The sequence below is a fragment of the Odocoileus virginianus genome, chromosome 24 (assembly GCF_023699985.2).
Source record: "Odocoileus virginianus isolate 20LAN1187 ecotype Illinois chromosome 24, Ovbor_1.2, whole genome shotgun sequence".
NCBI lineage: Eukaryota > Metazoa > Chordata > Mammalia > Artiodactyla > Cervidae > Odocoileus > Odocoileus virginianus.
The window spans coordinates 33,299,264-33,315,346 of record NC_069697.1 but is presented as its reverse complement, the minus strand read 5'-3'; the positions used below and the strand labels follow the sequence as shown (position 1 = coordinate 33,315,346).

Here is a 16,083-nt window from a genome sequence, read left to right as displayed (position 1 = left end):
AAACCACTACAATATTGTAAAGCAATTAGCCTCCAACTAATAAAAATAAATGGAAAAAAAATACTAACCTATCAATCATAGGCTCAGACCAATAGGATGGATGCTGGCCTTAGAGCTGCAGTAACCCTGTTTCACCAAGACTTCACCCTCTCGTCCTGGATAACAGGAAGGTAGGGGAGCCTTGTGAAATAGGCAGAAAAGGAAGAGCTGGAGAGAATTGGGATCCCAACCATTTACCAACCTGTATCAGACAGGGAAGCCTGTCTGCTACAGTCTATGGGATCACAGAGCTGGACAAGACTGAGTGACTGAAGAATGGTCATACAGTGTATACTAACAAGTGTATATATTCATAGCATCCTTGTGAAGCACACATATGAAAAGCCAGGAGTGATGAGGAAATACCTTTATTACCAAAAAAGAACTTCAAAAAATAGTCAATATCTATTCTTCATGAAAGTTGTTATATTCCTATTGACAAAAGAAATTGTATTTTAACTCAAATTTGCTTAAAGTTTCTCAAACTCAAGAAGACAAAAACAAATTGACTTAAAATTTGTTTAAAATTCCATTGTTCTTATGTTTGACTATATAATATTTGCAGTTTCTTTCTATTGTAGTTTAATAATTATTTAGGATTTCTCTCATGCTCATTTAACCATTTAGATTTCAGGAAACACTCAAAGATGTTCTAAATAGTAGCATAGATAATTTTTAATTTATACTTTGGAGATAACAAGTGAAGTTCTTTAGAATCTGCAATTTTAATAAATTTTAAGAAATTTTTATTTTCTAAAATTAAAAAAAATGTATCTTTTCTATTCATAGGGTAAAAATCTAAAGACGAGTTCATTATATTCATTTTATAAAAATATAACCTGTTCCAAATAGATAGTTGTAAAAAGGAAACTCCAAATTTTAGTTTAGAAATTTGTATTTTGTTCAATTGTTAAGAGAATTCTAGGATGGTTCATATTATTCCATTTCTTTTCTCTATTTTATTTATTCCTTTACATTAAAATTATTTTCAGAATATTTTTTCTTTTTCATCTTTCTTCTTATAATTCAAAATAATATCTTTGAACAAAGATCACTCTGAAAGCAGAGGCTCTATTACATTATGGACAATTCTCTGGCAGATTGCATTTTCACTGCCCACATTGCAGATTCACTTTGAATATCAATATTAAATACCAATTTAAGTATTTTCTTTAAAACTTTATTTGATAATTGTTACAGTTTCAACAAATGTTCTTTGAACTCCACCTGCATATAATTACATACGATTTTATGGAGGCTACAAAAATATGTAAAAGACAAATCTCAGGCCCCTAATATCTTATGGGCTTCCCTAGTAGCTCAGATGGTAAAGAATCTACCTGCAATGTGGGAGGCCTGGGTTCGATCCCTGGGTTGGGAAGATCCCCTGGAGAAGGGAATGGCTACCCACTCCAGTATTCTTGCTTGGAGAATTCCATGAACAGAAGAACATGGTGGGCTACAGTCCATGCATTCACAAAGTCGGATATAACCGAGCAACTAACACACACAGTATCTTATAGCTAGGGATGGGGGAATCAGACGTTGTGTGACCTGGATAGGTCACTAGGCCCCAAGTGATCTAGATAGGAGTCCCATGAGAAGAGGCTATTCATTCAGCATGTAGAAGTGGTTCCTCTACAGAGCTGGTCAGGCTTTGGGGATGATGAAGGAGACCCATCTATCTATATCCTCTCTTTTGTAGGATGATCATGGAATTCAAGGACTTTCTTACCCATCTGCTTTATGTATGTCTGCTACCTTCAGTAAAACAATGTATATATAATGAGAGTTAACAACCAATGCTCTCTTTGGAATATATAGCTCACTAAGTTGGGCTTACCTGGTAGCTCAGATGGTAAAGAGTCTGCCTACAATGCAGGAGACCCGGGTTCGATCCCTGGGTCGGGAAGATCCCCTGGAGAAGGAAATGGCAACCCACTCCAGTATTCATGCCCGGAAAATCCCATGGACTGAGGAGCCTGGGGGGGGCTACAGTCCATGGGATCGCAAAGAGTCGGACACGACTGAGCGACTTCAGCTCAGCTCCGCTCAGCAAGTAAGGTTATTTATAATATTTTGTTGTAATTATTTGTATTATAATCAGTGCCTTATTTTTCTTTAGGAAAAATCTTGAAAGAGATACTATCATACCTTTTTGTAATTGCTTTTCAAAGAAAGCTCAAGTTGCTTCTTTTTTCATCTTCCTTTTGGGGACTATGCCTTAGGATAAGTACTTGGCAAAGGGTAGATGTTTAATACAGCAGATCATGTGCACTCCCCACTGTTTATATTATTACTCTAATGTTCTTTACTGTCTTGTTCCTTTCAGGACTGTTCTTTTTACTCTGACGTCTGTGGTTGTACTTGTCATTACAACTGACTGGATCAGCTGGGACAAGCTGAATCGGGGATTTTTGCCCAGTGATGAAGTTTCCAGAGCCTTTCTGGCTTCTTTCATCTTGGTCTTTGACCTCCTTATTGTAATGCAGGTGAGTGTCTTTGTATTTTCTTCCTCTCCTGAAGCCACCCCAAGCATTGTTCTCTGTATTATAAACATTATTCAGTGAAAGGCTCCATAAAGCTAGAGAAATGCATAGTTTACAGTTGCTATTAATGGAGCCTTCTCTGATCATATTTTCAGCACTTTTACTGGCAGTATAAGCCAAATGAGCTTTTATGAGAGGGGCACCAAAAAGTCATTGTATGACCATTGCAAGGTGGCCCTGGAAACCACACAGAATGGTTTTGTTTTTTTGCCAAAGCTTCAGGGGAAAAAAAAAAAACATCACTGTCATTTAGTAAATGGAAAGCTGCAGAGATGAGGATGAAATAAAACCAACGAAGCCAGGATAAGCAACTGCCAAAGCAACTCAGGATTTTAGAGCAGTTGAAATGGAATAATATAAAAATGCTTTTTCTGGTTATGGAAATTATCACTGTCTTTCAGTATTCACTGGAGAGCATTCCATTTTTGTGTAAACAATATTTCTGCCCTGCTTAGCAACAGATTGTTTGTACAGTGGTTTTGTGCTAACCACTGCTACTCATGTAATCTTCTGGTGTGAGTGCTTTGGGGTCTTAGAGATGTTCCTTTGAGTCAAGCAGAAAGAGACATTAACTATTACTTGGCACTTTGTCTTGTTCATTAAATGTCCATCCACTTGCTAGACATTTTCTTACTGCTTTCATAAGGCATTTTTGTGTTTTCCTCTCCAGAGGCATCGTAAGTCACCAGAACAAAGGCTCCATTGCTGAAGGGGAAATAAACTTCATTATGTTCAGAATTTATGTAAGATTTCACAGGATACTAGACTGGTTTTTCTCATTTCTAGAGGCAAAGAGATGCCTTTATAAAAGATATTCTTTAGTGTTTTGAAAGAGAATAACAATCTGTTTTGCTTTGTGGTTATTGTTGTTGTTTTTGAGGGGGGTTAGGTTTTTGTTTCTTTGTTTTGGTATATAACATAGCCCAGACATGAGACTCAAGATGGTTCTTAGGATATATTAAAATTTTGTGCTGTGCTTAGTCACTCCGACTCTTTACAACCCCACGGTCTGTACCCGACTCTTTGCAGCCTCATCGTCTGTACCCCACCAGCCTCCTACATCCGTGGTGATATTCTGGGCAAGAATACTGGAGTGGGTTGCCATGCCCTCCTCCAGGGGATCTTCCCAACCCAAGGATAGAACCTAGGTCTCTTGCATTGCAGGAGTATTATTTACTGTCTGGGTCACCAGGAAATAGTATTATTTTAATGGATGAAAACTTAAAATACATTATTGTTTTTAAAAATTAAATTAAATTGAATTATTTTCTCATCTAAAAATTAACATACATATTTTTTATTTCCTGTGTGATAGTTTAGCATAGTGAAAAAAGCCCTAGGGAAGCCCTGGCAAGGTTCCCTGTCTCTCACTTGCTCTTGGACCTCCTCTGGATATTTATAATTTTGAGTTTATAGCACTTACACAATAGTGTGTTATGCATTAGTTGTTTAAAGACTATTTTTATTTTCTTTCATCTAATACTCCTCTTAATGAGTATACTATCATTTGTGAAATATCTACTTTGCCCAAGTGGCCTACTGGTACCTCTTGAACCCATCTTAGTGTCAGAAGTATCCATAGCCAAGTAGACCATTATCTTTTCATTTGTATATGTTATGAGCATAAATGTCTTGATTTTCTACTACCATCCACCACCTTTCACCCTCTTTTGTAGTTTTAATTATTCTTCTAATAGGTTCACTAAAATCAGGGATTGAAGTGGGAAAATGTAATGTTACAATTTGCAGATGTTATGGGTCCCTCAAAGAGTATTTAATAAGAGAGAGATGGAAGGAAAGATAATCAGGATTTATGCATGCAGAGTCAGCAGGATTTGAAAGGGAAAGGCATTCTAGATGCAGGAAATGGCATGAAAGTGTGGAGTCAGTAAATCTGAAGTGTTCAGAGTGGCCAGAACACCTTGACTGAAGATGGAGAATTTCTGTGGAGGAATTTATCAGTTTGGACTGTTTGAGCTACAAGTAACAATAACCCTGCCAAGCCAACTTCATCAAAGGGGAAAGGGGGAAATGTATGGCTGCATGATGAGGCTGTCCTGCAGAATTAAAGAGGAGGTATGCAGCAGCATTTTAGTGGCACATAAAAGCAGAGACTAAAGTGTAACAGGAAGCCCAGACCAAGCTCTTATTCTCCAGCTCTCATCTTTTTTTCTTCACTTCTACTTTCTTATTCTCTTTTGCTGTAAAGCAGCTTTTTCAGCTTCCCAGTTCACATGGAAGAAGATGGCCACAGTCAGCACCTGAGAGAGAGACCACTCTCTGGCTGTTGGGTCTAACTCTGAATTCCAGGGAAGGAGTAGCAGGGACTGGATTGTCCTGCATCCATCTGTGTCCTGTTGGGAGTGAAGCAGTCCTAAAGAGAATGGGGGAGAAGTTGGGCCTCAAAAGCCAGATTAATAAATATCTAATACAAGGAGGAGTCGAAGATGAGGCCCCCGCAGAGGAGATCTGATTAACTTCTTTGCTCTCTGCCTCAACCCTTAGTAAGCCAGCCAGGCGTACTGATTCATCACTTGCTATGTCTTGGCTTCCCAGGTGGCTCAGTGGGTAAAGAATCTGCCTGCAGTGCAAGAGACGCAGGAGCTGAGGGTTCGATCCCTGGGTCAGGAAGATCCCCTGGAGAAGGACGTGGCAACCCACTCCAGTGTCCTTGCCTGGAGAATCCCATGGGCAGAGGAGCCTGGCAGGCTACAGTCCATGGAGTCGCAGAGAGTTGAACATGACTGAAGCGGCTGAGCACGCGTGCCTCTTGTAGCCTTATCTTTCCTTCTCATCCTCTGCCACCAGTTCAGTCCTGACTGCTCTGTACTATTGTAAACTAATCTCCAGTTGAACCTTCTGCCTCCATGTCTCTTTGGCCCATATGCCCTATGCAACTCACCCTCCTAAGCTTCCAGTCTGAAACATCATTCTGTGTATGTCACTTTTCAACCAAGAATATTGACAGTGACTCCCGTTGGCAAAGAATGAAGTCCAGACTCCAGGTGCTCTCTTAGTGCCCTGTGCAGTCTGACCTTATCTATGTATTCTCTCACATCTTCTATGATCTGGCTCTGCTCCAGCCCCAAGGACTGTTGCTTGACCCCAGCAGCTTTATTCCAGGATGTCTGTGATCCTCTGTTTCTTTCCCGGATCACATCTCTCTGTCCTGCTCTGCCTGTTTAGACTTGACCATTGAATACCATTCCAATGCCCCCTCGTTAAAGCCATGGGATGACTTCCTCCTTGCAACTCCTGAAGCACATTTTACTCAACCTACAAATCAGCATTTCACCTTTTCTTGCTTGGTAGAGCATAAGCCGTTGCTTATAACTATCTATCCCTGGAGTCTCTCTAGCACAGAGCCTTACATGTGCAGCAATAGACTCAGAGTAATAACTGTTTGATGAAGATAAAGTAGTGGCATTTTGGCACCGAGTTTCATGCAAACTTGGTCCCCCTCTGGGAGCATCATGTTGAAGTTCAAGGAACTAGTACATGTGGTGAGAGAGTGGATTTAAGGAATCAGAGCCTCGGAAGGCATATATATTCAGGCTTTTAAAAATATCTAACACAAACCATCCTAACAAGTCCATAACCAACTAAGCTCTGATCTAATCCACTTCATATCCACATATTTCTAACAAAAGAGAAATAGAAAAGTAGTAAAATTGCTGGAAATGGAGAAGTAGTTTTACTAAAAGGTTTTGCCTCATTAGAATTATTTAAGTGATTTAAAAGTAATCGATTCTAGGCTCTTATAATGGTAGCAAAATTCAACTTAAACGATTGAAAGATATTTTAATGTTTGGTTAAAAAAAAGAAACCATTAGAATCTTATAGTATGGCTATAAAGATTTTATTTTAACGAATTAGTAGGCCCATTCTGAATATTTTCAGAGAAAGTACAATTATTTATTTTTATGACTTTTAAATACATTTTTGTGAGTACTATTTGTTGTATCACATTTTTCTGAGTTTTAGTAAATTCACTAGAACTAAGGCATAAACAGATGCCAATAAACTATAACATGACTCATATGAATCACACGTTACTGTAGAACACAAGAAGTAAATTGTAAAGAACCCTCCCTCTGAGCAAATCTTGTCTCAAATTTGCTTATGTCATTTAACCTTTACATGCTCCTTGAATTCCTTCCTTAAGTATTTAATCTGCAGTTATATTCCACTTGGGATTCCCTGATAGCTCAGGTGGCAAAAAAAAAAAAAAAATCCACTTGCAATGCAGAAGACCTGGGTTCAATCCCTGGGTTGGGAAGATCCCCTGGTAGAGGGGATGACAACCCATTCCAGTATTCTTGCCTGGAAAATCCCCATGGACAAAGGAGCCTGACAGGCTACAGTCCATGGTGTCACAAAGAATTGGACACAACTGAATGACTAAGCACGTATATCCCACCTACTCATCTTTTCTGCTAGATTGAAGAAAAGATACACCTAAGACATATAAGAATTAAAAATATATGTTGTCCGGTAAGCAAGGGCTTCCCAGGTGGTGCTAGTGGTAACGAACCCATTTGCCAATGCAAGAGATATAAGAGATGTTGGTTTGATCCCTGTGTGGAGAAGATCCCCTGGAGGAGGGCATGGCAACCCACTCCAGTGTTCTTGCCTGGAGATCCCATGGACAGAGGAGCATGCTGGGCTATGGTCCATAGAGTTTCAAAGAGTCAGACACAACTGAAATAACTTAGCACACACACACACAGTAAGCAAAGAATGTGTCTTAGGTGTTCACCAAAAAAGAAAAATAAACAAAAGAGAGATAGCCGTGTAGACAGAACAGTAGGTAGAAGCTTCAGAGAAGAGATTAAATTAAGGCAGGCATCTTGAATTTTAGAAGTCAGAACAAGGAACAAGAAAAATTTTCCAACTAGGAGTAGTATCGTAGTCATCAATGCGAGAACTCAGTTTTGTTCCCTTAAGATAAGAAAACAAACAAACAAAGATAAGAAAACATTTAAAAACTCATTTCTAGTGTTCATCTTACCAGGTGCAGGAGACAGAGGATGGGGGAAAGGAGATGAAAGATCAGTAACACAGTGCACAGGAGTCTGTAGCTGCAGAGAGGAATTCACAATTTAATGGAATAGATTTGAGTAGAAAAATAGAGATATTTGAAAAAGACTGTATTTAGAAAACTATAAAACACTGATGAAAGAAATCAAAGAGGACACAAACAGATGGAGAAATATACCATGTTCATGGATTGGAAGAATCAATATTGTCAAAATGGCTATACTACCCAAAGCAATCTATAGATTCAATGCAATCCCTATCAAACTACCAACGGTATTTTTCACAGAACTAGAACAAATAATTTCACAATTTGTATGGAAATACAAAAAACCTCGAATAGCCAAAGTAATCCTGAGAAAGAATGGAACTGGAGGAATCAATCTGCCTGACTTCAGACTATACTAAAAAGCCACAGTCATCAAGACAGTATGGTAGGGGCACAAAGACAGAAATATAGATCAATGGAACAGAATAGAAAGCCCAGAGATAAATCCACGAACCTATGGTCACCTTATCTTCGACAAAGGAGGCAAGGATATACAATGGAAAAAAGACAACCTCTTTAACAAGTGGTGCTGGGAAAACTGGTCAACCACCTGTAAAAGAATGAAACTAGAACACTTTCTAACACCATACACAAAAATAAACTCAAAATGGATTAAAGATCTAAATGTAAGACCAGAAACTATCAAACTCCTAGAGGAGAACATAGGCAAAACACTCTCCAACATAAATCACAGCAGGATCCTCTATGACCCACATCCCAGAATTTCAGAAATAAAAGCAAAAATAAACAAATGGGACCTAATGAAACTTAAAAGCTTTTGCACAACAAAAGAAACTATAAGCAAGGTGAAAAGACAGCCCTCAGATTGGGAGAAAATAATAGCAAACGAAGCAACAGACAAAGGATTAATCTCAAAAATATACAAGCAACTCCTCCAGCTCAACTCCAGAAAAATAAATGACCCAATCAAAAAATGGGCCAAAGAACTAAACAGACATTTCTCCAAGGAAGACATACAGATAGCTAACAAACACATGAAAAGATGCTCAACATCACTCATTATCAGAGAAATGCAAATCAAAACCATGATGAGGAACCATTACATGCCAGTCAGGATGGCTGCTATCCAAAAGTCTACAAGCAATAAATGCTGGAGAGGATGTGGAGAAAAGGGAACCCTCTTACACTGTTGGTGGGAATGCAAATTAGTACAGCCACTATGGAAAACAGTGTGGAGATTTCTTAAAAAGCTGGAAATAGAACTGCCATATGACCCAGCAATCCCACTTCTGGGCATACACACCAAGGAAACCAGATCTGAAAGAGACACATGCACCCCAATGTTCATCGCAGCACTATTTATAATAGCCAGGACATGGAAGCAACCTAGATGCCCATCAGCAGACGAATGGCTGAGGAAGCTGTGGTACATATACACCACGGAATATTACTCAGCCATTAAAAAGAATTCATTTGAATCAGTTCTAATGAGATGGATGAAACTGGAGCCCATTATACAGAGCGAAGTAAGCCAGAAAGATAAAGACCATTACAGTATACTAACACATATATATGGAATTTAGAAAGATGGTAACGATAACCCTATATGCAAAACAGAAAAAGAGACTCAGATGTATAGAACAGACTTGTGGACTCTGGGAGAAGGTGAGGGTGGGATGCTTCAAGAGAACAGCATCGAAACATGTATATTATCTAGGGTGAAACAGATCACCAGCCCAGGTTGGGTGCGTGAGACAAGTGCTCGGGCCTGGTGCACTGGGAAGACCCAGAGGGATCGAGTAGAGAGGGAGGTGGGAGGGGGGACCGGGATGGGGAATACATGTAAATCCATGGCTAATTCATTTCAATGTATGACAAAAACCACTGCAATGATGTAAAGTAATTAGCCTCCAACTAATAAAAATAAATGAAAAAAAAAAAGAAAAAGACTGTATTTAGATGAATTATTCAAGTTGAAAGTAAAAATTCCTGCCTTGATACTTTTAAATTCAATTAACCCACCCTCCCAAGATCTAGTTGCTGATATGGAGGCTTTAGGAGAAGGAAATTCCTCTTCATAAGCTAGAGAACATTGTCAGGTTTTTACTAGACAAGAAGAGAGAGTGAGTGAAAGAAGGGAGAGAAAGGAAGAGAAGGAGAAGGAGAAGTGAGAGGCTAGAAAGATAGATAGGAGTGAGCAGGAGGAGCCAGCAAAATTTTCCAGTGTGTGTGAGTGTGTGGAGGTGGGCAGGATTAGGCAGTGGTGATGACCACAGAGGCCAATGATGCTGTCAGTTCAGTTCAGTCACTCAGTCGTGTCCAATTCTTGGCAACCCCTTGGACTGAAGCACACCAGGCTTCCCTGTCCATCACCAACTCCCAGAGTTTGCTCAAACTCATGTCCATCAAGTCAGTGATGGCATCCAACCATCTCATCCTCTGTCGACCCCTTCTCCTCCTGCCTTCAATCTTTCCCAGCATCAGGGTCTTTTCAGATGAGTCAGTTCTTCGTGTCAGGTGGCCAAAGTATTGGAGTTTCAACTTCAGCATCAGTCCTTCCAATGAATATTCAGGACTGATTTCCTTTAGGATGGACTGGTTGGATCTCCTTGCTGTCCAAAGGACTCTCAAGAGTCTTCTCCAACATCACAGTTCAAAAGCATCAATTCTCCAGTGCTCAGCTTTCTTTATAGTCCAACTCTCACATCCATACATGATTACTGGAAAAACCATGGCTCTGACTAGATGGACTTTTGATGGCAGAGTAACATCTCTGCTTTTTAATATGCTGTCCCAGTTGGTCATAACTTTTCTTCCAAAGAGCAAGTGCCTTTTAATTTCATGGCTGCAGTCACCATCTGCAGTGATTTTGGAGCCCCAAAATATAAAGTTTGCCACTGTTTCCACTGTTTCCCCATATATTTGCCATGAAATGATAGGACCAGATGCCATGATCTTAGTTTTCTGAGTGTTGAGTTTTAAGCCAAGTTTTTCACTCTCCTCTTTCACTTCCATCAAGAGGTTCTTTAATTCTTCTTTGCTTTCTGCAATAAGGGTGGTATCATCTGCATATCTGAGGTTATTGATATTTCTCCCAACAATCTTGATTCCAACTTGTGCTTCATCCAGCCCAGCATTTCTCATGTACTCTGCATATAAGTTACATGAGTAGGGTGACAATATACAGTCTTGACTTACTCCTTTTCCTGTTTGGAACCAGTCTGTTGTTCCATGTCCAGTTCTAACTGTTGCTTCCTGACCTGCATACAGGTTTCTCAAGAGGCAGGTCAGGTGGTCTGCTATTCCCATCTGTTTCAGAATTTTCCACAGTTTGTGGTGATCCACACAGTCAAAGTCTTAGGCATAGTTGATAAAGCAGAAATAGATGTTTCTCTGCAACTCTCTTGCTTTTTTGATGATCCAACAGACGTTGACAATTTGATCTCTGGTTCCTCTGCCTTTTCTAAAACCACCTTGAACATCTGGAATTTCACAGTTCACGTATTGTTGAAGCCTGGCTTGGAGAATTTTTAGTCATTACTTTGCTAGTGTGTGAGGTGATATATCTGTTGTTAAATTTTCATTTATTCTTAGTTTATCATAAGTGCTTTGCATAACTGAACTCTGATCGATTGGTGTGGGAAGATTAAAAAACTGTTGAGCTTCACAGCTGGATTGGTATAGCCTAGCATCAAGATAGCATCTTTTGAATAAAGTCCCCAGGAGATGGAGGAAGTCATGAGTTAAATTGCTGGAATTTACAGTTAAATATGGGGAGATTTTGAACACATATGTGTTTCCTTGAACTTTTCTTCTCTTTAACAGTGTGTCCTCTAGAAATCTTCTCTCTTCACCTTGTGTGATTCTTAGATATAGATATAGATATAGATATAGATATGTATGTATATTAAATATGCATATAGATAGATAATATGGATTAAATATTCATTGTATATGTAATAGCTTTATGTATTTCAGGGTGATGGGAGAAATCTTTTAAAAGAGAGACTTTTAGAGGGAAAAAAGAAAGATTCAAGGATTATATTTTGGTGAATATGTGTGAAAACACTGCTGATGCATCTTTTCAATGCTTCTCTTTCTTATAATTTATTTATGCACCTGCCTATTACTTTCATACTTACATACCTACTTTCCTCCTATAACATGTGAGCTCAAGGAGAGGAAATGTATTTTATCATTTTCGCAGCTAATTCGTGTTCAGTACGTTGCAGCTTTACCATAAATATTTTGCTGAATGAAAGAGTAAATAAAGGGATGAACATAACATTATTTCCAGAAAGTCGAAGAATATGAGATTTTTCAAGAAGTAACATGTTTACGAACAGCAGGAGAATGAACCATCAATACTATCAGATTAGGTCATTTCCACTGAAGTATGATCCTACAGTAATTAAATATCCAAATAAAAATCTGAATAAAATGCTCAGTAAAATATTAAAAAGGACTCTTTGGTCTAATTGGAAAGCACTTAAAAAGAAGTAATATTTCCTGGAAAGTAATTATTTAATGCACTGAAAAAATAATTATGAAGATTACATACAACAATCATTTCACTGAATTACATTTACAAATCTAAATTGTATTTCTTTTCTGTCCCATGAGTAATTGACTATTTAAAAAAATAGACACTGTATCTCTTGATAGACTTTATTTAAAAACTCCGTTCACCTGACTTTAGTAGGGCACTTGTTTTGAGAGTGGAATCCGTTCCTTTAGAACATGGGGCAGTTAGAACAGACTTGTGGACTCTGTGGGAGAAGTCGAGGGTGGGATGTTTCAAGAGAACAGCATCGAAACATGTATATTATCTAGGGTGAAACAGATCACCAGCCCAGGTTGGATGCATGAGACAAGTGCTCGGGCCTGGTGTACTGGGAAGACCCAGAGGGATTGAGTAGAGAGGGAGGTGGGAGGGGGAACCGGGATGGGGAATACATGTAAATCCATGGCTAATTCATTTCAATGTATGACAAAAACCACTGCAATGTTGTAAAGTAATTAGCCTCCAACTAATAAAAATAAATGAAAAAAATAAAAATAAAAAAATCACGAAGGGGAAAAAAAAAAAGAACATGGGGCAGAGCAACAAGCATGAAGCTATTTTAATTAAATAGCCATAGTGTTTTGACAAGTTGGCATATATTTTTAGGATGAGTTATTTCAACTGTTTTGTTTACAGCTTACTAAGAAAGGATTGTTTAAATGCCTGTCCTCCAGTTTTAGCATCTTCTTCAGCTTTGGGAATACTTTATATAACTTTCTTCAAAGTATTTAAAACTCCTCTTCACATTTGTTTTATATCTTTATTTTCCTTATGCAATTTCTACACTCCCATTTGAAAACACAGTAAAAGTAATTTCTATGATAGGTCAACATGATGACATGAAATAAGGATTTATCCTTTAAATAATACCTAGATTAACTATAAGTGCTGGTTTTCTTCATGATATGTGTCTAGGAGATCGAATAGCAGCCTTATTGTCCCCATTTTGTGCTTCTGACACCATTGTTGGTCCAAGTGGATAATAGAGACATTCAAGTTGTAGCCCCATTTAAATGCTTCAGACCCCGAGGTATTTTGTTTAAAAAGAAAAGTTAGAGGATAATCTCAGAAGGGAACCTCAATATGTTAACTAGTAGTCCCAGAAACTGGTCTCCAAATAGCAGACAGACTTACCAGAAGTCATGTCCATGCAGCATGACAGAGGCCAACCAAGCAGGCAGGAGGTGCCAGAGAACAGATTTTGGCAGAAGGTGATAGGTAAACTGGAAGCATTGGGGTTATCAGTCAAAATAAAATTTAGAATTCAATTACAGGTATATGACAAACACACTCACTTGAAAACTAAATTAATAGTCTGGTTAGCATATGAAATAGATCACAGTTTTGAAACAAGCAGGAAGGTCTATGAGGGATTATTGTGAGCAGGAAAGATCACACAAGTCTTTTTGGATAATGTGGGGGAGAATGTAACTTGAAGGAATTATAAGATTTGTTTAAGCAAGTGGAAAATAGAGACATTCAAGTTGTAGCCCCCTTTAAATGCTTCAGACCCCAAGGTATTTTGTTTTTTTAAAAAGAGCTAGAATATGATTTTTTAAAAACTAGGAAGATATAAATTCTATGCTATTGCACTTGAGCAGTAATTTTTTCAAAGCCACACTGAGGCAGCAAAACAGAACTCCCTTAAATTAGTATTTTTCCAGTGGATTCATTGTTTCCAGGTGCTGTGGAATGATCAGTGCTTGATCATCACTCCTAAAGAGTTGACCCTACCCTATCTTTGTGTGTATGTGTCATGGTTCTTCCTGGACCTCATGTATTATGTTGTCACTTGTCATTGTATCAATTATACATGATAAAACAAATTGTAATGTTGAAGACTAACATAGTAAGTCATTTCATCAGGCCCTCAGCTTCACTTGGGTAAGTTTCAAACTGGAAGTATTATACTACAGGTCAGAGTTTTATAGGTTTGTTGGAGGAGGTGATGAAGAGGATATGACCCCACCAGTTGACCCACAGGTGGGATCTAACACTTGAAAGGCTCTTCTCTGCTCCTCTGTGTTTGTATATCTCCTGTCCACATCATTCCCCTAGTGCAAGCCATTTTCAAAGGAGGAGTCTTGAGAGAGCAAAGTGTAGTTGAGACCATGTGATAGGTAGTTTCTGAGTCAAAGGTCCATTAACTCTGGAGTTGGACATGCAAGATGAGCCTTGAGGAATACTGGGTAGAAACTAATGTAAAAGGCTAGCATTCACTGAGCACTTACTATATTCTGGGCAAAGACCTGGATGCTTAGGCACACAATATCTTATTTAATCTTCTCAACCCCTCCTACAGGATTGGTAGTGTTATTGTCTATAATTTAACAAATGAGAAAAGTGGGAACTGCCCAAGGTACACAGAGTCTGACTTCAGCAGAATTAGAATTTAAAAAAACACAACTGTTATGATTCCAAAGCCCATAGGTTTTTCAGATCTTGTAGTATTGTGCATATCAAATTAATTAGTATACACAAATATACTCAAGTAAGTCCAAAGCAAAGCCCTTGGCATATAGCAGGAAGCTTCGTGAATGAAGGGAACACTCCTGCAATAGGCTAGAGGCAGCACTCTAAAGTGTGATCTTGGTTAAGTCACTTCATTTTTTTCTCATCTACAGCATGACAGTGTTTTCCTGACCCATGTTATTTTTATGATAGTCTTAAAAAGGCACTGGAAGTGTGATATTTTTACATATTGAAATTATGAAATCTGATTAGAGGAAACTAATTTGGTTAAGAAGTGTTTCAGAGTTATGCTGTGAAGTACAGTTAATCATTTAGGCTTCTTTTGATCTTAGCTACGTGGCTCAAGGGTAAAGATTGTGCCTGCAATGCAGGAGAGTCAGGAGACGTAGGTTTGATCCCTGGGTTGGGAAGATCCCCGGAGGAGGAAATGACAACCCACACTAGTATTCTTTATTTTTTAATATTTATTTGTTGATTGATTGATTTTCTAATTGCTTTACATATTGTGTTGGTTTCTGCCAAATATTAACATGAATCAGCCATAGGTATATATATGTTCTCTCCCTCTTGAACCTCCCTCCTCTCTCCCTCCCTATTCCATCCCTCTCAGTTGTTACAGATCCCTAGTTTGAGTTCGCCTAGTCATAGAGCAAATTCCCATTGCTTATCTGTTTTACATATGGTAACATATGTTTCCATCTTACTCTCTACATATATCCCACCCATTCCTTCCTCCCCCTGCAGCTGTAGTTTCTGAGTCAAATGTCTGTTCACTTTGGAGTTGAACATGCAAGAAGAACCTTGAGGAATATTAAGTAGATAGTGGCTCAAAGTCCAGCCTAGTCTAGTTATCCTAGAGATTGGATCCATTACCTGGAGCCCATAGTAAGAACGTTTCTTAATGGAAATGACAAACAAGCTATGAAGAAGGGCAGAATTTGCAGTGTAAACAAAACTGGGCTAAAAAGAAAACAAGGATGAAGAGAGAAAAGGAAGCAGGGAAGCAGAAAGTGTCAATAAGTCTGTTCTCTATGTCTGTGTCTCCATTGCTGCCCTGCAAATAATTTCATCAGTGCCATCTTTCTAGATTCCATATATATGTGTTAGTATACAGTATTTGTTTTTCTTTTTCTGACTTATTCCAATCTGTATAATAGGCTCTAGGTTTGTCCACAGCATTAGAACTGACTCAAATATGTTCTTTTTATGCTGAGTAATATTTCATCGTATATATGTTACCACACCCACAGCTTTTTTAACATTCATCTGTCGATGGACATCTAAGTTGTTTCCATGTTCTAGCTGTTGTAAATAGTGCTCCTGTGAACATCGAGGCACATGTGTCTTTTTCAATTTTTGTTTCCTCAGGATATATGCCTAGTAGTAGGATTGCAGGGTCACATGTTGGTTTT

The 16,083-nt window shown here is 38.5% G+C and overlaps 1 protein-coding gene across 3 annotated transcripts in view; it reads left to right on the top strand.

Annotated features, from left to right (window-relative positions):
* The window catches only part of TMEM117 (transmembrane protein 117), a 557,294-nt gene that overhangs the window by 441,304 nt on the left and 99,907 nt on the right, over positions 1-16,083 (top strand). For all 3 annotated transcript variants that reach the window (XM_070454539.1, XM_070454538.1, XM_070454540.1), the window contains exon 6: positions 2,372-2,531. In XM_070454539.1, the coding sequence (XP_070310640.1) occupies positions 2,372-2,531 (160 nt within the window). The remainder of the gene's footprint in view (positions 1-2,371; positions 2,532-16,083) is intronic.